A 27292-nucleotide genomic window follows, 5' to 3' on the forward strand; every position below is an offset into this window, starting at 1 on the left:
TAATAGACATTTTCCCCTGCTTCAAGTTTAGGACTAAATGAAGAGGAATTGGAGAGGTTCCAGAGGATACTAATGAAAATGATTAAAGGACCGATGATGAAAGGTTCAAGGAATTGGGATTACTTAGCCTGGAGAAGAGAAATTTGAGGGGTGATTTAATGGCAATCTTCAAGTACAGTATGTGGAGGGTTATTACAAGTATGGTAGCCAGCTGTTCTCCAGCTGTAGTGAAGGTTGAAAAAAGGAAACAGAACTAGAATTTCAGCAAGACATTGAAGTTAGATCAGTGGTGTCGGTGGTTTTCAGACTAGCTCAATGGACTGTGGAAGCTTTGTGGAAGGCCATGAAATGCTGATGTTTTAAACTTAAAATACGGAGGTTCTACTAAATCCGATACCAGCCTATATATAGTATAACAAATGCTTAAGGGAGAATTATGGAGTTCAAACTCAAAATTGGGAAAATGTTGACTTTGGGGAGATGAATGGGAGTTAAAGCACGGGGATACCTTGATTCGGGGAGCCCAGTTTTGAGAACCCATGGGCTCTGATCACGGGATGCACCAGCACACCTGCAGTGGCGCCGGCTGGAGCCCGTGAGGATGTCTGGGTTCTCAGGAAGGGAGAGAATCATTCTCACCTGAATCCTGTTGCCCTGATTTCCACCTACCCGTGGGAGAGGAGGAGGTGGGGTTCCAGGCTGCAGGAGGACCCCTACGGACTGCATGGCCTGGAGATGGGGGGAGGGTGTGGGCCTGTCCCCGAGGCAGCCTCACGGGCAGCACCCCCATCATGCGGACACACCAGCTCTGGCCTGGCCTATGGATTTAGGTCACCATTACCAACTGCAGGTTATCAGGAACTTCACTCTTTAAAAAAAAAAAAAAAAAAGACTTGTTTTTAAATGTTTTATTACAAAGCTTTTTTTAAAAAATGCTCAGCACGTTAACTCAAAGTGGAATGACAAACGTTAGATGACAGTTTTGGGCAAAGGCTGTGCCTTGCTATTTAAAAAAAAAAAATGGGTACATCAATGCTCATTTTAACAACTGGCTTAAAATTCCACTAACTGGCTAATAAAAACAGATACAAATACAGAACAATTAAAGTAATAACAATTCAAGTGCTGGGCTTTTTACAACAAGGGGGTGAGAAGGAAAGAAATGAAAATTCACTGCAAACTGGTCTGCTGAAAGTAACTGTTAAGGTTTACCATTAAAAAAAAAGAGAAGAGATCATAAGAAAAATAAAATGAAAGAGGACTGCCAACTGCTACCCACAGAGTGGACTGGCTGTTACGTTTACTTAGCTCTATCGGACACCTTACAAAGACAGGCTACTATTGTTACAGGTAATTCACCGAGAAGCCCCTTAGCGGACAAGATATCCCTCAAAAGAAGAAGGCTTCTTTTCATTTCAAACTCTTCCAGATCTTTCAATTTTACTTAAAAAGCTCATCGCTAGCAAAACATACAAGAAGATTAAAACTAAAAAGTGTAAATTAAAAAAATTCAAGTTTAAAAAAAAAGAAGCAAACAAGATTGATCCTTTTGCACTGTTAAATAAAAGCTTGAGGAAAAGAGAAACAAACATGAAGCCAGAAACAAAGAGGGAACTCTTCCACAAGTTCCCTCCGGGATGCTGACGGCTGTGCTTCGGCCGCTCCCAGGGCTCGGGGCAGGCAAAAGCAGCCAAGTCACTGTCCTTGCCAGGAGGTTACAGGTACGGAGGCGGGATGCTCTGGGAAGTGCACGGCGGAGACGGGGGAGGAAAGCTGCTCAGCTGACCCAGGGCCTGCTAGCATTCTCATGTGCTTTTTTTCTTTTGAAAAACCTTGTATGCTTTTTATTGTGGAACATGGCTCTCGCAGTAGATGAAAGGGGGTTTGGCAGTGATTGTCTTTATGGACCAGCGTCTCTAGCAGTGACCTCAGGGTGAAGTTGGTGTCATTTCTCCTTTGGGGTCGACTGGGCAAGCCGTGGAGACAGTCTGGGTGTTCAACAAGCTTCCATCTCCAGGAGAGGTCCCGGGGTCGCTGCCTTGGCTTTGCACGTTGGGAATGAGCCTCGTTTTCCACCTCAAGAAGGAACAAATAAAGTACTGTGAATGTGAATTTGCCACAGACCTTTACAGATTTTAACCTCTATTTCATACAGCACATGTCTTATTAAGATCTCTGCATTTAATTAATCCACGTTGTTGATCTGGTGATGGCTAAAAGAGGTTGCCCTATGGTAGCCCTAAATCCTCAGACTATGTTAGAGAATAAGTGTACTTTACTGAAATGTTTACCCTGGTTCCATGTATATGTACATAAATGTACAGGGTTATGATGTGAAATACACATAATACTTTAGATCATGGTTAAAAAAAAAATCTGTTGGAAAAACATCAGGAGGGAATGGCCAAACATGAATCGTAATGGCAGGCAGTGGCCAGATCAGGGAAGACTTGTCATTCTAAAGTGTTTGTTTGGTCTTTTTAGTCCACTGTGGGGAGCCAGTGTAGGATTTTACATGAGACTAAACCACACGCAAGTTAGTCAATGCCCCTCACACTCCTACAACAAGCCCCCCTTGTGACCGGGATGGTCTGTGTCCGCTCATATTCAGTCTTGAGGTGCATACGCTTCTCCAATCTTAGACTTTTCAATTCTCAAGAGTTTTTTCCTTCATAACAACCAGGATCTCTAACGTTAGCCTTGGAATGTACACTCAACAAGTATTTAAAGATATTGCTGTAAGAGCATTCAGAAAGGAGAATCCCTAAATCCCAAAAGCTTTAATAATCTGAGTTTTAAAAAGTGATTAAAAATAAAATATAACATTGTAACAAGATGAGACAAAGACAAAAGGAAAGTGAAAGCATCTCCAAGGTCAACTCCTCTCTGGAGAGCATCCGCCTCCCCTGCTTCGCACCTGGGGAGACTGCTTCGTCCAGCTGCAGGGAAGCACCTACTCTACCTGGGTCTTTGGCACCTCAGACGCATCTCAACTCTTTGTGCTTGCAGTGTCCTTGTTATTAGCAGACATTTCCTTAAAAAAAAAATTAATTCTAAAAAGTGGAGTGCATTCCTTTATGCTTTTTATTTCAGTGGAAAGACATCTTAGAGGAGAAATAAAAGGAAGCTTTGAGATAGTTTAATAATGAAAACTCAACTCTGGGTAGCGAGTTACAGTCTACACCGCGCTGTTCAGAGAAGATGGATCTGTAGCCCGGGAGCCGTGAGGACGGGCTCTGCCAATGCCTCTAAGGGGCTCAGAGAGTGTGGGGCACAGAGTGAGCCCTGCTATTAGGGCTCTTACCAGCCACGTGTTAGCAGCGTCAGAATCACGGCAACCACCACCGCTGCTGTCCCTCAAAATGACTTACCAGAGCTGAGAAGAAACTGTTTACCCGGGTGGCTAGTGAACAAACAAAACAAGCAAAAGCAAAATGGGAGGAAATCAGCCACAGAATGTTGCCTTCAACAGAATGAGGTCTTCAATGACGGTTTCAATTCCTATTCTCCTGCAAAATTAACCTTCCCCCATTTAATAGGAAAACCACACTACAGCTTTGTGGTTTTTAAACTTGAAGCAGAGTAGAGATGCTTCACACAGGAGGATGGAAGAGCTGCGAAAGGCCCTGGCTTTCCAAGGAGACAGAAGCAGAGCCCGGGCGGGGGTGAAGGCGGCGCCCGCAGACTCCTAGTCACACCGTGCTTGGGCTCATGACTCTCAAAAGGCCCGGTCCCGGTTGCTTTTGCTGGTGGGGAATGGCGAGCAGCCCCGGGCCAGGAGCGCACAGCAGCTGGACACCAGTGCCGTGGTTCAGGACAGACTGGCCTCAGCCGCCAGGAGCGCCTGTCTGCTCACGGAGACAAACTGTCCCTCTGCTGGGACCCGTGCCCACCCCAGCCTCAGGCTGCCTCCGAAGTCAGACGGTCAGCGGCCCGCGTGGCCCTGCGGCGGCCTCCACTCTCCTGCACTGACCACTCATCGAGTCGTCCTCTCTCCTCACGGCACCCAAAGTGCCGCCTCCTCCCCGCTTCTTGAGAGCATAGCAACATAATTACTAACCCGATCCCGGCTGCCCAGAGCGGCCATCTTTCACAAGGATAATACGCGCTTCCCTGGGAAGAATTTCGACATCTCCTAATAAAGCCAGTGCTTTCTACAGTCTCCCGTTTCCCCACTGTTGTTTCATTATCGTAGTGTCCTCTTAGAAATCCTCCTGAAAAGCTGCTTTCAGAGGTGCTCTGTACAACTGCCAACCAAAAAGCGACTCTTCCCCACCTGGGATGCTCTCCTTATAGTGTAGCTAGTATTTAAATAAGTGGGCAAGGAAACTGTCTATCAAGTAAGGCACCTTATTTGAACCTGGTTGCTCCTTTAAAATATAGGGTCACCAGGGCAGACCAGTCTTACCCCCAGATGGGAGAAATGGGGGTAAAAAGCCTTGCAGTGTTGCTTTACAGACATAAAACAGGTCAAATCAAGATTCTTTTCAAGAAACCACAGGCATGAGGCTCGGGAGACTGGAGACTTCCCACATCTAAGTCTTCACGGGGGGGCTGCAGCTGAAGCTGGGCCGGCCAGGCGAGCCCCGCGCAGCCCAGCTCAGCCCAGCCCAGCGGTGGAGTCGGTGTAATCAAAGCCGCAATTACCGCGCCCGCTTCAAAGGGAGCTCGGAGGCCCGTCTTACACGTCAGGCTTGGGCTCCCTCCGCCGGCACTCACCACGTGGGCCATTTGCTGAGTGGGTGTGAAGGAAGCACAGGAAAACGCCCTCCCCCACCACCGTCCAGCTGAAACCCAGGAAGCTCCTCTCCTGGACCAGACTCCAATCTGGACAAAATATCCCACTAACCAAATGGAAGCAGGAACCCAAACAGGCGGAGTCGCTTATTTAGAGCCCAAGCGGTAAAGGGACATCTCAAGATTTCAAGAGGGACCTGCGTCTGGAAGACGACCAGCACTGACCGAGGCATTAGGGCCTTCTAGGCCTTGGCTCAAAAGATGTGAAGAGAGGGAGAGGGGAAATTCCTTCTTCTTACGTGCAAACGTAAGCCAAGCGCGGGGCCAGCCCATATCCTTGAGGTCCTACGGCCCAGCCCCCTTCCCAGGCTGTGCCCCCAGCAGGAGGGGCTGCGGAAACAAGCCCATTAGAGGCCGAGGTGGGGGTGGGACGAGGGTCGACGCGTGACCAGGACCCACCGGCTCAGCTGGAGCCATGCCTGTAAGCTCACTTCCCCGTTCAGAAATGGTGAGTAACTCGAAAGGAAGGTGGTTGGAGTAAGAGCTCCTCCCTCCGCCTCCCCAATGTTAATAGCAAGGAGTGGGAAACTTTAAAGTGTTTTTAGTTATGATGTGAAATTTGAGGGGAGAGTATCAGAGATCAGCCTGGGAGAGACGAAGAGAGGCAGGGGCTTTGCAAAGATCGCCCTCCTCACAGCAGCACACACACCGCCTCACGCCTACTGCCCAAGTTCTCCTGCCCCACCTTGGGGCAAACGGACACAAGCCGCCATCTCAGGGCGTGAACTCCTGCGCCGCACAAAGCCGCCTGTGGATGGACGCAGAGAGCAGACTTCCAGAGCAGGACGCGAACGCGACAGAGCTGGTCTGGCCCTGCTGTCCTAGAGGGAACTGAGGCATCTGGTTGTTAGCGGCTGGTGGGAGGGGCCCCTAGAGACTCCCCAGGCCTCCTGGCTCCCCACGGGTCACAGGAGCTGGTGAGGAGGAAGGAAGAAGAACGACGTGCGCTGAGCGCTGCTGTGCCAGGCGCTGGGACAAGACGTCATGCGATCACGACAGCTCCGCTGACTGCAGCGCGTTTACACAGAAGGATCCCACTGCAGGAGGGGCGAAAGGCCTTGCCTAAGGTCACCCAACCTACAGGTGGCAGGATTAGCTTTTGAGCCCTAAATCCAAGTTCTCTCCAGCACACCTCGGGCCTAAATTATCACTTATTTGCTTCTCCTTGCCTGCCTGCCTGCCGTGCCCGTCACTAGTCAGCAGCACTGCGGAGGTGGAGGTGGTCTCCACCTGGACCACTGCCCACTCCAAGAGGCTATGCTCTGTTTGAAAGCAGGGTGAGAGAACAAAGGGCCTAAGAAAGTAACTTTGAAACTTAAATCTCTAAGATTGAAAGTATAACCTACAAAGGCCACCTTCAGGTCTTTGAAAGTAAGTACTACCCAGTCTTTGAGAAAAAGAAGAGATGATAACGCGTGGTTAGGAAGGTTAGCGCTGACTCTCCTTTCTACAGCTGAGCTAGTCCTGAAGTCCCAGTATCAAGCTAGTCAGTCCCCCAGTCGCCAGCCACAGCTCTGACACCAGATGATCCCCAGAACGTGGAGGAGGGAGGGAGGGAGGGGTCAGTGAGACAAGGGGTCACTGGCCCCGGGCTTGGATCCAGGTTATACAGACCGAGGCAGGGTCACTGAATCTGTGCGGTTCCTTCCCGTGCGGTTACGCAAAGCATAACTGTGACCAGTGAAAGCAGACTTCTTCGGCAATGCCGAGATGACGCTGAGGCAGGCCTGGAAGTATTGATAAATTGCTCGAGGGGGAAATTCTGGTTTCCATCTGCAGCTGATGGTTCCTCTTCCTGATCAGCCCTTTGTGTCTGCCTGTGGGGACGTACACCACCATCGGTTGGCTGGGCCTCCCAGTGTAGGTCTCACCCACTAGACCTTCACCTCTGCTGGGAACACTACCGAAACATTCTCGCGGAAAGTTTTGAATCGGAGACCCTCAAAACCCATTTTAATTCTGTATATTAAAGTGCTTCAGGAGGACAGTAACTATGGAGACGCATCTACCCACCTCCAAATTTTTATCCAGTTCACCTTTCTCTCTACAAGTTCTCCTGCACTAAAAATGCTAACTTCACCTTCTAAAAATGAGGCAACAGAATGAGCACACACTTCTGTGTGTTTTTCCTTTTTACTGTCATGTAGTACGAGTCTAGGGAGGTGACAATGCGTTGTGGGTTCTAAGCATGAGCTCTGAAGACAGAGTTGTCCTGAGCAAGTTACTTGAACACGCCACACCCGTTTCCTCACCTGTGAAATGGAAATAGTTAAGTTGCTCTACCTCATCACGTGTGTTGCGGGGATGAAAGGAGATAAAACACGTGACAGGCTTGGTAAGTACCTGGCATCTGAAAGGGCGCAGTGAATGCTGGTTACTGCAGTGGGTGGAGACTTGAGTTACAGAGAGACAGAGCCAGGTGTGGACCTGTCCCTGCTGCACACCAGCCACGTACGTCGCCCTGGACAAGTTACTGACGTTTTCTCATCCCTCAAACAGGGCAGAGATCCCTCCCCATACAGGGCTGCCTCAAGGACGGGATGGAGAGGCTTCTATTAGAGCACCCAGGACAGGATACGTGGTCCAGAAATGTTAGTTCCATTTCTGTTGTTCCAATCTCACACAGCATGTTCAGGGAGTAAAAGCAAGATTTATACTATTTACAGAACTTCCGGTGGAAAATTACGACCAATAGAGAATTCTGGAAAATCTCTCATGAAATATTACAAAATATCCTATAAAATAGAATGTCTGCAGAAACACACTGATAGCTGGGAAAAGTAATCCCAAGAGGGCAGCAAAAAATTTGTCATTATATTTACGGAGACTGTACCTAAAAATTTAGAAAACTTCAGGTTAGATTTGACTTAGGACTTAAGCAAAAAAGCGGGCACTACTGTTTGACTGAGGGGCTTTCGTTTTTTTTCTCCTCATTCTGTCGAAAAGAATAGAATGACTTTGCTAAGGCTCCCAGATAGTTCTAGGCAGGATCACCCTGCTCCTCTGGGTCTGTTGACTGGCAGCTTCAGGCCCAAAGGACACAGCTGAGAAGGAGGAAGTGAGAAGGCCTCAAGGTCTCACTGTAGTTATCAAGAAATTCAAGCCAAAAAAAAAAAAAAAAAAAGCATATTTACCCTTCCTAATAAGAGCACCCTCCATGCGCCATCTCAGGCCTTGTTTACTTTTAATGTATATATTATTCAAATAAGCTTTGTTTTCTGGTTCCCAAATCTACAAAATGGATGAGAAGGAAAACTACTTTAGGGGAGGGGTACACAGTCCTAGACAGAACAAGAAGACACAATAAATAAAAAAGAGCAGATTTTAAAAAAAAACCATTATTTGGGGTCATCTAGAAGGGTCAAATAGCATCAATTCCTTGTTACCATTTACCATATGGTACATTACACTGTAGAATAATGGCATGAGGCATTAAGTAATATTTAATTTTCATGTACTCTGGTGAAGAAAGAGGTGCACTCACAAGAGTGAAAATTAAAAATTACATGTTTTGATACTTAAAGAGGTAAACCTGGAGTTCTCTGGGAAACTCCGTTATCCAGGATGATTTCCCTCAAGTTCTGGATGGTTCAGTGAGAAAACATTCTGTCAAACTAAATTGGTCCAAAATAATTTTTTATTCTCTGAAGTATTAGAATAATAGCATGGATCTGAATTTCATAGGGCTTTCATGAACAATACTAAATATTACGTATCTCAAGAGGGTTGTAATGATGAGCCTCATTCTTCTCTCCGTCTACTATTATCTTTTAATGGCACGTGATCACTCTTGCTAGCCAAGGGTCCAGTTCCCTGTTTGTTTCCCAAGGCAACTGAAACACAATTGTAGCTCTTCTGACCATTAAAGAAAGAGGGGAAAAGAATTGATGGGAAGGACACTGCAGCACAACAGAGATCTTAAAAGCTTTCACCGTATGTATGATCCTCTCCCAGTTCCTTCACGAACGCACAGTTGCCTAGATAAAATCACCCTGTCTGCTGATCTAACAGGCCCAGCCACCAGCTTATTAGTGAGCTGTGGTGGACGTCTGCTGGGTTGCAGCCTGCCTCCCTCTTGATTATCCCAATGCCAACACAGCCCCAGTGGGAGCGGTGAGCCCCCGACAGCTGTCTTGTACTGTGTGACCATCTGCTGTGGCCACAGTTGATTGCAGATGGGGGTAGAAGTTTGACCCAAGCTGGGCTAGCCAGAGTCCCTTCTCTGGAATTTGACTTTGTATTGGTTTATGTTTTGGCCACGCGGCATGTGGGATCTTAGTTCCCCGACCAGGGATCAAAAGCCTGTGTCCCCTGCAGTGGAAGCGCAGAGTCCTAACCACTGGACTGCTAGGGAAGTCCCCCTTCTCTGGAATTTGAAAGAGTTTTCTCTTTTGGAGACTGGTACTGTAAGAACACGTGAGCTTGAGGGGTTCTGGACACATGGATCAAAGAACTGAGGAGGCCAATCTGCAGAAGGGGAGGATGTGATTTGGGGGACGGGCAGATATAAGAGACAGCAGAAGCGTCTGGACAGTTTTCCAAGCCCACCTTCTAGTGCTCTCTTCGGCCTCCGCACGGTGCTCCTGCCCCCTTAAATAGAGGCCCTCAGCCTCGCGGGGGCTGTTTCTTGCCTTTTGTGATGAAAAGGCTCGCATTGCGTGAGCGCACGTAAGGCATTCTGGAGAATGGTTAGAACCTGAAAACCTGCGGTCCACGCACAGTTTGGTCTAGCCACACGGTGCTGTGAGGCAGCCATCTCCGTTTCGGACAGTGTGCCCAAGGCTGCCCTTGCTATCAGTGTCTGAATTTTCCTGCTGAACGGTCTTACTAGGGAGTCCCTAGGAAGAACACTGCAGTCAAGTGTCACTGCCGTGTGAATTCTCTACAACTTTTCCACTAACTCATGACACGTTTTGCAGGGGTTTGCAGCCAGACGTAAGAGGAGGGGAACACGGGTAGGCTACCCCAGCCAGGCAGGGACAGACCTCCGTGTCCTAGGCACAGCACACCTGCGATCCTGACAAGACAAATGACACGCCTGCGGTCGTTTCCATCAGGATCCAGACGCTTGGCCAACGGGTAGGCGAGGTCCTGCACTGGCTGGGCCACCACTCAGAGGATGCTCAGGAGGAGCTTGGGGACAGCACTGAGCAGGGTGCAGGCGGCCGTGCTGGTCTCCCGCCTCCGAATGTGAGGCTCCCTTCCCAAGAGCTCCTAACTCTGCCGTCTCCTGTGTGGCCAGTGGCAATTCTAGGCTAAGAGCCTGACACACTTAATGCCTCATCGTGTGACAAAAAATGAAGGATGGAAAATAGGGCGTAGTTTTTTCACTTGCTCATTATCGAAGCCTTAATTTTTACTCTGAGACTTTGGACAAGCCTTACCATTTCTCTAGCTGCTTCCAACTTTACTACTTTGTAAGCACTTGGCTTTGCTTTCTAACTAGACATGCCAACCTAGGAACAAATACCCAGAGGCTCACTGACTTACTTAATGGGGGTGACTACATATTTACTTAGGGAACAGAGTTCAGAGCAAAGATTAGGCAAAAGCATCAAGCTCCCCAGGGTGAGCTTCAAAAACTATACGAAATAAATGTTTTTCTCAAGGAGACCGCTGAAAATATTTAGACCTCTCCGTGACTCTTAAGAGGACAGGGCTCAGTCCCGAGCTTCAGACAACGCTCCTGGAAGACCTTCAGGGTCACAGTCCTCTCGCTAGTCCCGCACATGACTCCAGTCTATAATGGAAAGCTAGAGACAATTTTTTTAAAGATGTAAATCCAAGCACTGCACAATTAACTATTGCATTCTATACTGTACTAGAAATTACTTCTCCCACACACCTCTTTGTGCCAGGGAAATAAAGGCGAATTTTTTTTGTTTTGTTTTGTTGCGGTATGCGGGTCTCTCACTGTTGTGGCCTCTCCCGTTGCGGAGCACAGGCTCCGGACGCGCAGGCTCAGCGGCCATGGCTCACGGGCCCAGCCGCTCCGCGGCATGTGGGATCTTCCCGGACCGGGGCACGAACCCGTGTCCCCTGCATCGGCAGGCGGACTCTCAACCACTGCACCACCAGGGAAGCCCAAGGCGAATGTTTTTATTTAGTAAAAAATATATACTAATTTCTCAGTTCAGCAAGTGTACAAGCTGAAGATTATGCCAAGGCTAAAATCATAGTGTACAGAATAAGTATGTCTGTGAGTGCCTATATGTATCTCTGGGTGCATTTAACCAGAGATTTTTTGCTTTTTAAAAAAAGATAGCTTGTTTCTACTTTTAAACTAGACCTTTGACGTTATATAATCAAATGAAATACACTGAAATATCATAAGAATATCTTTTCAATCTATATAACTTTAAGATAGTGGACTTTTTATGTTTTGCTGAAGTAAATATTAGTAAACCAACCTGTAAAGTTAAGTTTTTAAGTTAGTAAACTCAGAATGGTAATTCTCTCCAGCTTTTCAAAAATTCGAATTCTCTGCTTCTTTAATTCTTTATGAGTCTTGATTAAGTCAGGAAGAAAGGGAAGTTCAGTATTTGATGATAATCTCTGACTTCTGACAAACTCTTGACGTTACATATTCCAAATGAAACTGCACTAAAATACTGGAAACTCAAAGAAAGCAACTCGATCATTGTTGTATCAAACTCAAGAATTCCCCCATGACTGGACATGCAAGTGTTACCTACTGCAGGAGGCCTTCCTTGATCTCGCTCTGATTTCCGTTATCTTTGTTTTTACACACTGCACTGTATGCACTTCCTTGGTAGCATAAAACATGTTATTTTATAATTATCCATTTGTACGTCTGCATCTGCTTAAACTGGGAGCGCCTCTGGTAACGGACAGGGTCCGTTTAGCAAGTAACCCCACTGCCTAAAGCAGTTCTTGACTTGCAGGACTAGGCCTCACTGGATGTTGGCAGAATGAATAAACAAACAATTGGCACTTTATGATATAGGCCTTCACAGGAGAACGTGTGTAAGTCTCACTGCCTGAGGCCCTGGGCTCCCAGCTCCCACAAGTGGCAAGTTAGTTAAAAAAGCTAAGGATGAATCTGGATTTCTTGAACGATCCCACAGCTTGGGGATCACCTCCAACTTGGAGGAATGTCTTTTAAGCATCCTGTTTCCAATAATCCTAAAGTCTGCTGCAAGGCGTTGAGATTGGGTTAATGCTAATTTCTTTGTTTCAACTTGATTTCACCAGAGTGAATATTCTTATAGAATACACAAAAGTAGAAACTCACAGGGAGATGGGGACACAGCTGGGTATATGAAGCAACTGCAATGGCATTTCCCACCACTGGGAAATGAGAAAGTATTAAGTGAAACTCATGTCTTTCAAGGAACAGAAACAAGTTTTCAGAGGGCTTTTTTGTTCACAGAGGAGTCTTCTCCTGATGGGTGGGGTCTTTTCCTTATAGTCCACTGTCCCACTCTAGTTCAGAGTAATGAGAGTTCCCTAGCATTTGAGCTACATCATGGGTTGTCTAAGCTCAGTGATCTAATAGGAATTTCCTTTAAGGGCAGCAGGATAATGTTAAGTTTCCCTGTGCAGAAAGGACCCTCTCAAAAATCTCTTCACGTTGGAGTCAACGGCATCCTCCCCGTCTGGGCACTGCGCTCTGTTAGCTTTACCTTCCTGCAGGGAGGGCCGTGACTTCAGAACTTCCCTTCAGAACTGAAAGCAAGTCCTGTGAGCTTTCACAGATACTATGTGCAGGATCAAGTCTCATCAAACATTTCACCTGTCTTCGGCTTTTTTCTAAGGTGGAGCCAGCACTAGCGGAACTGAAGTCTGGCAAACAAGGAGCCACATGATGGCATCAGTGGAGAAGCAAAGCCCCAAACTAGAGGCAGTGCTTCTGGGCACTCATCCTGTGGAGGGGTGGGGTAGGCAGGAAGTGATCTATACAGGAATTGAAGGGCAAGCACATCGTGGGCAAGTCGTTTTCAAGATCATACAGGTGCCTTATAGTTATACAGAGCCACTCAGACCTAGAATGAGGACGACAAATTAGTAAACAAAAAAGAGACCCGAGTCCCTTTACCAACGCTGGGAGGCAGTGCAGCCCGCAGAAGCACAAAGCAGACCAGGACGTTGGGACCTGATGCGGCGGGGAGCGTAGAGGCCAGCAAAGCGCCCCTTTCACTTGTGCGGAGGAACCAGTCTCCGGCTTACACCTACTGCCCCAGGCCATACAGCACAGGGAGGGCTAATGTGAGAGCCCGTGTGGCCTCACTCCTAGTCTAGTCTAAGCTCTTTCTACAACAGGGTGCTCTGTTGGCCTGGTCTTTCATTTAGAACAATACACACAATACCCTCCAGGGAAGACAACTGGTTACTACTGAGTGTCACCTCCTCAGAAGGGCCTTTCATGATCTTCAAGCCAAAGCCGACCCTCAAGTCACTCCCTGTTCTATTTTTAGTATGGCACTTACACTTTCCTGTTTGTTTTAAATCAACTGCCCTCCCCGAATGTAAGCAGTACAGAGCGGGGACCTTCTAAGCCTTGTTCGATACTGTATTTCCAGGTATTATGGAGCCAACTGGCATTTATGAAGTGCTCGATAAATGCGGAATAACGACTAAACAAGTCAACTACTGCACAGATAGAAGTTTCTGAATTCCTAAAACAAAGAAAGGGATGGGGAAACAGTAGGGATAGTTATCATTCCTAATTTGCGGAAATCTTTATGAATGCAAATCTGACCTTCTCTCTGCTTAGTAATTCTTATCAGATGACTGCCAGTGCCGCTCTCTACAACAGGATAGTGGGGAGCACAGAACTTCAAAGGCTGCATGACTGATCCCGCAACGAGAGGGGAGAGGAACGCTGGAGACTCTGATTAAGTGCAGCCCAGCCGACGGGAGCCTCACTGGTCCCTGGTGAAAATTTTTTTCTTGGGGGGAGGGGGGGAGACTTTGCTGTGTTTTTCTGGGGCAGGGCAGAGGGGACACGCCTTGACCTTTAGAAAAACAAGTAAGTGACAAGAAAACACCATGATCACTGTAACATTATTTTAAAAAGAGATATTTGGGATACATTCTAGGACAGAAATGCATTCAGCCTAATCGTCTAATCTAAAATACTATACAATGTTAATCATTAAGGATACAAAACCAAATATCAAAGTATGAAGCAGAGAAATACGTCTTTGCATGATTTTTAATAGAAATAGCATTAAAGATTTTGGTGCCAACAGAGGACCGAGTAAAATCAGCGAAGGTTGGTTCTTCGCACGGTACGCTTGTAAGGGTTTTCTGTCTCGAGGCAGAGCATAAAAAGGGCTGCTGTCCATACCTAAGTGTTTAGTCATTAAAAGGACAATATTCTTCTAAAAAAACGCAAAGAAGAAGTACAAGAGCATGTGCTTGCTACTAAAATTACTTCTAAACTATGATGCCATGAGCACCTGGGGGCAGAGCCTGTGCTCCTATAACCAAGCTGGGGGGCCAGCTCAGAAGAGGTCCTCGATTAATAGCCATTAAGTTGAATTAAATATGAACATCACCTGTGATATTATTTTTGTGATACCTTGTTTGGTCACCTGTATGAAGGGCTGATCTTCTTTTTAGCTGGAGAAAAGCCTACCACTCAGCGCTAGTTTAGAAGACTTTTGATATCATAAACCAACAATGATGACATTTTGAAGAACCTGGGGAACGTGAATAAAGATGAGGAAAGTTTCACAGAGGAAAAGGCAGCTGCATTAGGTCTTTGGGGTGGCGTCTAGGGAGGGAGGGAGGCCACATACGATAAACAAAGAACCCTAGCGGGTGGCGGTTACTGTTCCCATTTTACAGTGGAGGAAAATGAAGATTAAAAAAGCTCAAGCAGATTGCCGGGGCAAACAGCTGATGTAAAATTCATATCTGTTTGGTACCAAAGTCTCTGCAGATTCCCCTGGGAAAGTCCGCTGAAATCTGAGCACCAAAATTAAGTTCTGAAAGATTAAGCGGTCATCTGGTTCTAGTCAAGAATGAAGTGACCCGCAGGCTAATGCTCTTCTCCTAAGAAACACCACCCTCAGGCAGAGGAAACGGGCTTTCCAAGCACAGGGACAGCACGTGCAGCAGCCTCCATCTGTCTCAGGGACGGCAAATAATTTTGTTTGGACTGAACCCAAGACGCATGGTTGGAGGTGAGGCGGGTCAGAGAGTGGAGCCCCCAGGACAGGGTAAACGCAGATCCACACTGACGTGGTCTGCACCGCATCCCTCAGACAGTGGGAAGCACTGACCGTTTTTAAGTCGGGAAGTGACACAATCCGTTTGTGTTTCAGCAGATCCCTCTGGGAGCAACACAGAGGATGAACTGGCAGAAAGGAAGTCTGGAAGCAGGAAAATTATCCAAAGGCTTATTACAATAATCCAGATGGAAAGTCTGAGCACCTGATCTGGGGCTATGAAACTGCTGAGTGTGAGAGGAGAGACTCGAGACAGACCCAAAAGATAGAGCTGACGACGGGACTGGGATGTGGGTTCCTAGAGAGAATAGAATCAAAGGGAGCGCCTCTGAGAAGAACTGTCACAGTGTAGACACACTGTGAATTCAAAGCCTAGCAAAGACTGAGGCAATTTACAAAGCCAGGTTCCCACCAGGGATGGTGGTCAAAAATCAAATAACTACAATAAAAAGAAATGAAATAAACATCACCTATAAAGATGAGAGTGAGATCTAGCAATGGTTATCAATAAAGAACTTGATAGAATACAGTTAATAAGTCCCCATGCCACATTTTTAACTAACAGAAAAAACGAAGCATCCCTCTCTTTCTCACTAGAAACAAATATATTACTTTTAAGCCTCTATAGATCATCTCAACTGAGAAAAAGTCTCTGTACCACAGAATCTTCCAGGTCCTGGGCCAGCCTGAGCTCCTCTAATGCAGCCCTGGGTTTGCAGAGTAAGATGGCATTTTGCCGGTTTTTGTTACTTGTTTGTTTCTGAAGCAGGCAGATTTGCCACTGGTCAGTAAGGAATGGCTGACAAGAGTTAGGGGAAAGGGAATGGAAAAAAATTAAAGGGGCAAAAAGGGGAAGAAGAGAAGAGAGAGACACATACTATATTGCAAATCCACAGCCGGTATAAAAACCATCAGATGTTTTAAAGCACTAATTTGACTTTGGTGGCCTTTCCTCTTTAAAGGAGCAATGCTGAATGGCATCAGTATGAGCAAGAAGATTCACAAGCAAGTGCCTCTGTTTATAACTAATGTCAGCAGTAGGACCAGAGAGTGGTTCTTACCATGTTTCAGATGTAGGCAGCTGTCATTCTTGGACCTGTACCTGCAGAAAATTGTGTCTTTAACAAATTTTTATTGAAGAAGTTTTTGTACATTCCAAATACGTAGTAGCTACAATATAATGTGGACCTGTTTGCTTTATTTTTTATGGTTCTTATACCAGCCAGTTTTATTTGTGCAGTACAAGTAGAGGCCTTATCTTTTATGAAAGAAAAGGGGAAATAAACTGGACCTCACCGATTGATGCCTTGAATTAATGTACACGAAAGATAAACCCTATCATCATGTTTTATATTTTTAAATAACCCCAAACCATAGAAAAGATTCTCAAGGGGATATAAGGTAGCATATCAGAGAGTCATCATAAAAAAAACTGTATTGTAAGGAGTTTTGCAAATAGAAGAACAGAAGTGTTAAAAGAGAACACAGACAACAAAAGCAAAAACAAAACCTTAAAAACAACCACAGTTAACAACCAGGAATCCAGGTAACAGGGTTTGCAAGAGCTTTTTAGGTGTACCTTCACATAGTCACATTTAAAAGAAAGGTCTTTCAAACATTTTTAAAGAATCTCAGGAAGAAAAGCAGAGTTCAAGAATCATATGTTATAGCTGAAGAATAAAGCAGCGTGTAGAAAGATGCAGACTACTTTAAAAGGTGCTTGTCAGAAGCATGAGAATTGGCTGGAAAGTCACATGGTGCCTACCTGATGTAGATTCCTGTAGTTTCTCTCTCTTCCTCTTCTTTTTCTTACCCTGGAAGAAGACAGGCACATGTTCATGTTATAGACTGTACTGTGAACACATGGATGAATGTGGTACAAAACGACCAGCAGGCGGTCAATCAAGAGATCAAGATGCCTCATTATCTCTCTCTCTTTACCATCTGTACCTAGAAACCGGGCAAGAGAAAGAAATTCCTATCTGTGACCTGTCTCTATAGCTTCGCATTTAATGTCATCAGTACTGTACTGACATTGGCAGTGGCCATACACACACACACACACACACACACACACACACACACACACACAAGATGATGATGTCCTAGGGCTGTGGCCACAGACCCCTCCCCCCACTGCCCACCTTCAAGGAAAGCCCACTTAATAAGGAGGCCCTCCTTTTACTGCTAACCACCATGCTTAGGACCCACTTCTGGTAGTGCTGATGATAAATCTTCCTTACTGTGAATTCCACCATCTAATTAAAAATCCACCATGTTAACTGAGGCCCCTCAGCTCCCATGGCACAGACAAGACATAACTGAAGACAGTAGTAAAAGGGTAAGATAGAACCTGAGAAAACTTAGAAGGTAATTTTAAAGACTTATTTATGGCAGTTAAGGACCCTGCTTCCTAAAACAAACACAATAACGTGAATATGCTTGCAATTTAAAATACATTTCAAAATCATCTTAATCACAAATTTATAATTTTAGGTCCCTTTGATAGTAGTTTAATTTTCTATTTTTCTTCATAATTACTTTCCCCTCAAAAAATAATTGTAATAGGGCATAGACACGGTAATATTTGATTTATAGGAATAGTAAATGACCAACCTGGATTAGGATGGTCTTTTCAAATAAGTGTCATAGGACACATATCACATCCATTATCTCTATCTTATGTCTGCTGTAATAATCACATTCACAAAAAATAAAACATAAGATTATATTGAGTATATTGTGTGGATATAGAAAAGTATCTATTTTGATGCACCTCAAGATAGTTTTTCTTCATGTCACATGACCCGACCACTGAGGTTTATATCTTTGGAAAGTTGACTGAAACTATCCTCACAAACATTAAGGCAAACAACAGATATTAGTGGCCTGGGGAAATGGCATATCAAAAATCCTGGAGTCTTCTTTCAGAAGATTAAGGTGCTCCAGGAGGAGGAGAGTGGACGAAGGAAGAGCATGCTTCTCAGGGGCATCTGCTATCTCCCTTTCAAATACAACGACTGTGGTTTCCAGAAGGTGCAATAAGGTTGTTTCCTGTGTCTGGAGCCTTCGTCCTCACCTTCTCCTAGCTCCCGTTTGCCCTTTAACACTCACCTCAGGTGTCATCTTGTCCAGGACCCTTCTCTCCCCACCCCCTCCACCCCACGCCCCCTGCCATCAGCCCCAGGCAGAGCTCACCACCATAACGTAACTCTGCACAGGTGTCATGATGGGCTGTGGCCCTGGACCCCTCAGCCACATGGCTATGGGCTCACATGAGCACTGCCCGAGTCTCAGCACATCTCTGCCACCCAGCACATGCCCAGCACGTGCCTAGAACATGCAACCATGCCCTGACATGTCGGACTGATGTTGCTTTGTGAAATATCTGTACTATATTCTAGGTATACATCAGTGCTTCAAGAGAACTTACATTTATGATAGACAAAAGGACCTAAGGAGTTTGGATGTATTCATGTCAGCTTAACACAAAAACAAAATTCATGTATAGTAAACACATATAAAATTTTCATTAAAATTATATATAGTACTTGGGTTTTAAGCACTACATTTAAAAGCTCTAATATAAATAATACACCTCAGAAAATATGATTATGTGCACTGATTTATGAAAACCAGTTATAAAAAATGAAAGTTATAAAAACAAATTGAAGTTATAAAATCTACGATGCCATAGAATAGGACAACTTGATATTAAATCATTGAGATATATATTTAATATGATTGCAGTGAGCATTAGGATAGCATTCTGACAATGAAATGCTAAGATATATGGCATGCATCTTATTTAGACTGTATTCCTGTACTCTTATTTTAAGAATACTGTAATATCTTAAGCTAAAGTGATACCACTTGACTGACTTCTGTTTGCCTTAGTAATTAATAGGCTTATTTTGATTGTTATAAACATTTTAAGTAACAAAGCTGGGCTTCCCCTTCATTCAAAGAGATCCTAAAATCAAGTTACACAAGTAATTTCCTTTAAAAATTGCACAGAGGAAAATCTTTAAAGGTAAATTCACATAACACTGGTTTTCTTTAAAACTACTCTCTTCCCGTCTCTCCACATAGAGAAAAGGGGAGAGAGCAAGAGGGAGAGAACATGTGTTTCTTTTATCTCTTTTTAAAAGTGGAAACTCACTCCTTAAGGATCAGAAATAGAAACTTCACTCAAAGACATGATATCATTCATATATGTGGAATCTAAAATACAACACACATAAATTAGGAGGTTGGGATTAACAATATACACACTACTATATATAAAATAGATAAGCAACAAGGACCTACTGTATAGCACAAGGAACTCTACTCATTACTGTGCAATAACCTATATGGGAGAAGAATCTGAATAGATTTATGTATATTTGTATAAGTGAATCACTTTGCTGTACACCTGAAACTAACACAACATTGTAAATCAAGTATACTCCAATATAAAACAAAAATAAATAAATAAATAAAAGAAGGATGAGTTTGGAAAAAAATAAAAGACAACATGAACATATATCTATGAAATGGAAACAGACTCCCAGACATAGACAACAGACTTTTGGTTGCCAAGGGGGAGGGGGCAATGGGGAAGGGATGGACTGGGAATTTGGGATGAGCAGATACAAACTATTATATATAGGATGGATAAACAACAAGGTCCTACTGTATAGCACAGGGAAATATATTCAGTATCCTGTGATAAACTGTAATGGAAAAGAATATGAAAAAGAAATATATGTATAACTGAATCACTTTGCTGTACAGCAGAAATTAACACTGTAAGTCAACTATACTTCAAAAAAAAAAAAAAGACAGTCAACACGCAACACTAAATCTATGCAAAGTCACAGCACAGCAAAGTTCTCCCAGAGGTTAAAGAAGGAAGGCCACTCTCCCCTATAAGGCCAACCACATCCAAAAGAGATCAAGGACAGGGTTAGAGGAGGACACTTCTGAAACCCTTTAGGTGGGGGACTGATCTTCCCACTTAAAGGGCATCACGAAGGCTCTATCCAGAAAATACTAATTACGGCCCAGAGGATGGAAGCCCAATTCAGGGAGAAAAGTCTTCAACTAAAGCAGACTTCCTAAAAAGGTCCTGGAAGACTGAGCTGGTCCACCTGGAGGAGGAGGGAAATGGCATAGACTGTGAAGTCTGGGGGACCTGGGTATCCCCTGTAGCTTAACCACTACATGGCCCTGGACCAACTACCTAACCTCCTGACAATTTAATTTCCCTCATCTGTGAAATACAATAATACTGTTGATGCCACAGGATTATTAGAAGGACTAGAAAATAACACAAAAAGCATTTAAGACAGCTCTTGACCATCGGCATATAGTATTGTACTGGCCAAAAAGTTCATTAGGGTTTTTCCATAGCATCTTACAGTACAACCCAAACGAACTTTTTGGCCAACCCAAGTAGTTATTTAAAACAATCAAGACAACGGTTCAGGAGAGTTGATGAAGCCGCTGCTCCCAAGTCACAAACAGGAGGACTCTTACTTCCTACGTCATAGTTGTATCCAATGTTTAAGCTCCAAATCCTGACCAGTAGTGACTTTTTCTTTGGAGCATGTTACAGGAAACATGTGTTCCGAAAGTCTTGGTGCCTCATTATATGGGATGTAAGACCTCACACGTGGGTCTGCACAGGACCATATCCAGCAATGGCCACACACTGATTTACATATTGATTCATGGCTTCACCCTCGCCCCTTTTATTTATTTATTTATTTATTTATTTATTTATTTATTTAACATCTTTATTGGAGCATAACTGCTTTACAATGGTGTGTTTCTGCTTTATAACAAAGTGAATCAGCTATATGCACACATATATCCCCATATCCCCTCCCTCTTGCGTCTCCCTCCCACCCTCCCTATCTCACCCCTCTAGGTGGTCACAAAGCACCAAGCTGATCTCCTCGTGCTATGCGGCTGCTTCCCACTAGCTATCTATTTTACATTTGGTAGTGTATATATGTCCGTGCCACTCTCTCACTTTGTCACAGCCTACCCTTCCCCCTCCCCACATCCTCAAGTCCATTCTCTAGTAGGTCTGCGTCTCCATTCCCATCTTACCCCTAGATTCTTCATGACCTTTTTTTTTTCTTAGATTCCATATATATGTGTTAGCATACGGTATTTGTTTTTCTCCTTCTGACTTACTTCACTCTTTATGACAGACTCTAGGTCCATCCACCTCACTACAAATAACTCAATTTCGTTTCTTTTTATGGCTGAGTAATATTCCATTGTATATGTGTGCCACATCTTCTTTATGCATTCATCCGATGATGGACACTTAGGTTGCTTCCATGTCCTGGCTATTGTAAATAGAGCTGCAATGAACATTGTGGTACATGATTCTTTTTGAATTATGGTTTTCTCAGGGTATATGCCCAGTAGTGGGATTGCTGGGTCGTATGGTAGTTCTATTTTTAGTTTTTTAAGGAGCCTCCATACTGTTCTCCATAGTGCCTCGCCCTTTTTGAAAAGGACAATTCCATTTAATGTGAAGTCTGTCCTAGCTGACACTCTGAATGCTAGTCTCATAAGAAACATGAAAATGATCTTCAAATTTTTAAATTAAGAGATTAAGTAATTCAAAATCATTCCCCTCTATAAAATATGATACAACTAATATCACTTACAATAGTCTTTCTCAGTAGTTTTTGCTATATCAAGACTACATGAGTAAGGTATTCAAACTCTGAAGTAATAAAATAATTGGCAATATAAATGAGGTATTTTTCCCAATAAAATTAGTACAGCTTAAAAATATGATAATACCTACTCCATCTGAATAAAATATATAATAGGCATCAGGGTACGTTAATATGAACCAAACAAAAAATGTGTTTTTTACCCAGTTTTAATTAGTCTGTGCAAAACAGTCACTGGAATACATTGTTTGTAAGAAGTGTAAAATAACACAATCCATTTTGGAAAGAAATCTGACAATATATATCAAGAGGCTTTAAAATATTTATAATCTGTACTCAGCAATTTCACTACTGTTTCACTTCAATTTCACTACTGTGAGTCTATCCTGTAGAAATAAGTCCTAAAAACTGTTATGCACAATCCACTGCAGAATAATTTCCAATTATTAAAAAAAAAAAAAGCAAATGTCTGAAAAGCAGGGAAAAAATAGTTCAGTAAATTGTGACATTCACTCAGTGAAATACTGTATACCTGTTAAAACTGATATACAGAAACACTATGCCGTAACAGAAAAATGCTTATTATAGATAAGAGCAAGCAGCATGATACAAAAGTATATGTAATACACAGCCACCCACCCACACATATCCAAGTAAAAGATAAAAAGATATGCACAACACACCGCTGTAAAAACCAATTATACTCCAATAAAGATGTTAAAAAAAAAAGATATGCACAGAAAAAATACTGGAAGGTAGTGTAACTAGTTATTACTAATGCTGCCTTTACATGATGAGATTATATGCTTTAAAAAAATTCTTTTTCACCAACATTTTAATCATAAGGTTTTCTTCGATTTAAAAAATTTTACTTAAAAATTTCATTAGCATATAGCCAAAAAAAATTGACAGCAAAAAGCTTTCAGAATGGAATATATCCATGAAATCTTTATTATAAAGTTCATTAACTTTCAAAAATAGAGAATGGTGCCAGCATTAGATACACTCTACAACACATTTCCTTCATGAGAGCAACACAGAGAGAGAACGAGTGAGAGGAGAGAGCCGTTGGTGTGCATAAAGTGCTTACATAATTGTCTCTTGCAGACCAGCCTGGATAGAGCTGCATATGTAGCTGTCTTTCCTTCCGCGCTAATTCATAATATTTAGCCTGCTCTTCACGAGAGAGGGCATGCCACTGAAAAAGAAAGGGGAAGGAGGAAAAAATCAAGTAAAAGCAAAATAGCGACAGTATTATATGTTTCATATTTCAAACACCGAAGAATGAAAATATTAAGCATTTAAACTTCGATTTATTTTTAAATGGCAGAAGACCACGTGTCGCAGAAATCCATCTAGAGTTCGGTGGCTGGAGTGAGACTCAAACTCTGATTTCTCTATTCTGTTCTCATGTTACATGAAACCTGTCAAAGTATCCAAAGTGAAATGGCCTGTCACCCAGCCTTTCTCTTCTCCAATACAAATTAAAGAGAACATTCACTGGTGAACCTCAACACCCACCTTAGCCCTTTTTCACAGTCTGCAGCATATTCTGACATCTGAGCCCAAGCACCATTTATTTATGCAAAATGAAGTAATTTCCACAGATATATCCTCACCTCCCATGCACTCTCCCACTCTGTCATGTGAGGAATCTGAAACCTTCATCATATGATCCTGTCTATAAAGCAAGACATCAAAAGTCAGTCTGTCTCAGTCTCTTCACCCTCCCCTCACACTTATTTAAACACTAATTGTCCATAGTGAGAATACAGATAACACTGTATAATCAAACATGCACAGTTTATGGCTATGTTTTTTAGCTTCCTTCGGATGGAAAACAAGGAGCATGACCTAAGTTTATTTTGCCATCTAGACTTTGGGACTGTAGGATCTAATCTGGAGAACGTAGCAGCTGACACCCTGCAAATCTTCCATTTCCCTTTAGGTAACATATTTATTTATCATACAGAGCAAAACAGTTTATGCAGGCAAGGTGCTGTTTGGGATTTTTAGCAGCCTGTACTGGCACTTTGTGTGTGTTTGCACACAACTTACCCCAGGCCCCCAGGGAGCAGTTTCCAAGTTCATCCCCCTACTTCCCAAATGCCAGGATCTGTTGCCAGAAAATCCCAGGAGAACTGGCTGCACTTTGGGGAACCCACTGGCTGCAGGTGACGGCACAGAGGCGGTGGACCCGACGCCACACCACTGTGCAGCTACATACACGTGCACATGCACGCGCACAAGCTCTGAGTGAGCCCGGCTCCCACTCCAGGGCTCCCAGCTCTAGGGTGTGTCGCTTCCCATTTCGCTAATTTCCCCTTAAAGGCTGGGCGATTCACCTCTACCCTGTATATTGATTTTAATTACCCTGTTCTTGTTTTTTTAAATGATAAGACAAAAAGAAAAGAAAGGTGTGACTGGATTGGGGGAAAGGAAGGAGGAGTGAGGGAGAGAGGCTGGTGAGCGAGAAAAGGCTGCCCTCCAGGACAGCGATCCAGTGGTTAGGATGCAGCCCCCAGAGCATGGCAGGGATGCTCTCCTCAAGAAAACGAACACCTGCTGCTCTTGTCTGTTAGAAGAACGAGAACCTGATCTCAAGGAGAGCACTAAAGCACCTTCGGCCTCATACCATCCTCCCCTCCATCCTCCCGTCCAGAGGCTGTGGGGCTTACAGGCAAGGCAACCAATTCCATTTCCTTTGAAAAGCCCCTTGAAGGCCAGGGCCTCTGTGCTGGATAGGGCAGATGATTTCATTTTTAATTGCTTTACACGTGCAGAGTGTAAAGTTAAGATGCATGACACACAGCGGGACTTGGCCTGAGTCTAAGGCAAATCAGGTAATATGCTTTTCTTTTTAAAAAAAAGAAAAAAAGGGGGGGGGAGAGGAGATGGGGAGGTGGCAGGAAAAAACCAAAAACAAAAAAACCCCAAACACCTGGGAAAGGTTACCTGAGACACAATTCTTTGTACTAACAGTAATCACAATTAGTCAAGTGGAGCCTAAGAAGGCACGTCTGGGGAGCAGTGGAAGTTTAGGCAGGAAAAGTCACACTGCCTCTGTCAACTTACAGCTTTTCTAAACCTGAGGTACTGACCTAGAGACCTTCACAGGGAGAAAAAGCTGAACTGGGCACAGTGGAAAAGATCAGCCTACGCTTTTTTTAAAAAAAAAAGACTGATCATTAGTGTTTAGACAGTTCTGGTGCTATAACATGATCAGCAAGAGGCAAAGCATTATCAAAAAGGAACCAAAAAAAAAAGAGACTAAGAGGAAAAAAGATAAGGATAGAAGTCTTACTTTGTAAATCTGTTTATTCATTTGATAAATAATTTCTCTCATCCTACTGCAGTGTGTCAGTATAAAGATATCTTTTTTATAAATATAATTATCTGTAAATATATTTTTACAGTATAAAAAAGCTTAAGTAATTTAAAGTATAATTTTATGTAATTTATGGCAGCTTTATAACTTGCTGAGAAAATCTGGCATTGTAAATAGAACTTATCTCCCAAATACGTATGGAGGTTGAGTCTTCTACCCGAAACAACCACTTAATAAACAAGCACGAATTTTTCAGTTACAGCAGGAAACTTAGGTTGACAAGACCCCAGCTAACAAAACAACAAAATTCAAGAAGAAAAAAAGCAGACCACAAACTAAACTGTTTGCTTGCTTACTTTCGATTGCTTTTAGTTCCTTGATATTACTTCTAATTCACAAACTTTACTCACAAATGAAACGTCATTTACCAGAGTAAAACAGTAGGTAAAACTATGTATTAAAGTTTTGCACTGAAAACAAGAATAAAGTCTGATGCAGACTAGAAAGATGATCTTTCTTTACAGGAATTTCTGAAACACAATTGACTAAAAATGCTTTTCCATCTCTTCTGCTTACTGAAAGATTCACCAAGTTTTTGGGAAAATACCCATTTAATCTGAAGAGACATTCTAACAATAAATATGCAATAAATGGACTTCCTTCAGGAGCCTGGAAGGTCTGAAAACGAAAAGCTTATTTTAAAGTAATATTTGTGTTATTATTATTTAGAATACGAAGTAGAAAACTTTGATGCATTCATATGAATGAACATTTCTATGCTAGAAATACGGTAGAAGTGAATAAAAATCAGAAGATCAAATGTTCTAGGATGAATTTCAGGCCCACTATTAAGAATTCTAATTATCCCGATGTAAAACTTCATGATTTTAAAGCTGGGAACTTTAAAGAACTAGCAAGGACTACCCTGCCAGAGGCGGAGTTATGAAAGGATAGAAAACCTGATCTTAATCAAAGATCTCAGAGGCCTATAAATAGAAACAGGTGCCCAAATTAAAAACAGAGAGAGACCTTAAATGAAAACCATCCTTTAGGACACATGCTCTGATCTGGGGATTGTTAAGGGAGCTGAGAAAGTAGCAACTGCTGGAAATGTGCATTAAAAATAGGAAGCATACATTCATATATTCTTAACTCTCTAGAGCAGGAAAATAATTCCCACTGGAGGACCATGGACCTTTAACTCAAATAAGGAACAAACAAACAAAAAAAAATCTAAGAGTTTTACACAAGCTGAAATAAGAACCCTTCTTTTCCTCTGATTTCTTCTTTTAAAGGGTCAGGGAAAATGGTCATCAGCCTTCAAGCTTTCAAGGCGGAGTTCTTCAAAAAATGATGGGAATCACTCATCTGCTATGATCTGGCTTTGGAAATCATTGTAATTATTGTTATTAAGTGTTTAAGAATCCACAGGGAGATAGAGTACTGTACACAGGGCACCAAAAGAGCTATAATCTACCACTGCATCCCACCCCTGAAACCCTGGTGTCTTGCAGATTGGAAATCGCTGCATTTTTATGCTCTCCAACAGGAATCGATAATACAAGAACGCCTGCTTTCCTCCATCTGCTTCCTCACATGGACTGGAAATCTCCTACATGTTTTCTGTTATGAATGCTGAAATGTATTAGGTTTGTAACAAACATGACAAAAATTATCAACAACTAAAACATGATCTCTAGGTCTCAAAAAGGTTGTCAAGACCCTCCTTCTCCTGAATATTCATTTGCAAATCATGAATTTCTTGAGAGGTTGCAAAAACAAATACACAGGGTCGTATTTTAAGAAGCTACCAGGACTTCCCTGGTGGCTCAGTGGTCAAGAATCCACCTGCCAACACAGGAGACACGGGTTCGATCCCAGATCCGGGAAGATCCCACATGCCCCGGAGCAACTAAGCCCGTGCACCACAGCTAAAGAGCCTGCGCTCTAGAGCCCATGAGCCACACTACTGAGCCCTCGTGCCACCACTACTGAAGCCCACGCGCCTAGAGCCCGTGCTCCGCAACAAGAGAAGCCACCGCAATGAGAAGCCTGCGCACCGCAATGAAGAGTAGCCCCCTCTCGCCACAACTAGAGAAAGCCCGCACGCAGCAACGAAGACCCAACGCAGCCAAAAATAAATTAAAAAAAAGAAGCTACCACACATATATGAAGAGCATCAACAAGTTAAGATGAAGCATTTCTAAAATTACAATGTAATTACAGAAAAATGCAATTTGAATTAGAAAAATTCAAATGTTCTCCACCACCCGTCGGATACC

At 43.4% G+C, this 27292-nt stretch overlaps 1 protein-coding gene across 4 annotated transcripts in view; it reads right to left on the minus strand.

Annotated features, from left to right (window-relative positions):
• Window positions 1-893: 893 nt before the first annotated feature.
• The window catches only part of LEF1 (lymphoid enhancer binding factor 1), a 121589-nt gene continuing 95190 nt past the window's right edge, over window positions 894-27292 (minus strand). For 2 of the 4 annotated variants that reach the window (XM_060104744.1, XM_060104734.1), the window contains 4 exons: window positions 22773-22880; window positions 16762-16810; window positions 16058-16098; window positions 894-2076 (listed from right to left, as the gene is read on the minus strand). In XM_060104744.1, coding sequence (XP_059960727.1) covers window positions 16064-16098; window positions 16762-16810; window positions 22773-22880 — 192 coding nt within the window. In that variant the 3' untranslated portion in view covers window positions 894-2076; window positions 16058-16063. The remainder of the gene's footprint in view (window positions 2077-16057; window positions 16099-16761; window positions 16811-22772; window positions 22881-27292) is intronic. The other 2 variants (XM_060104759.1, XM_060104751.1) reach the window with 1 other exon arrangement.

The sequence above is a fragment of the Mesoplodon densirostris genome, chromosome 1 (genome assembly GCF_025265405.1).
Source record: "Mesoplodon densirostris isolate mMesDen1 chromosome 1, mMesDen1 primary haplotype, whole genome shotgun sequence".
Taxonomy (NCBI): Eukaryota; Metazoa; Chordata; class Mammalia; order Artiodactyla; family Ziphiidae; genus Mesoplodon; species Mesoplodon densirostris.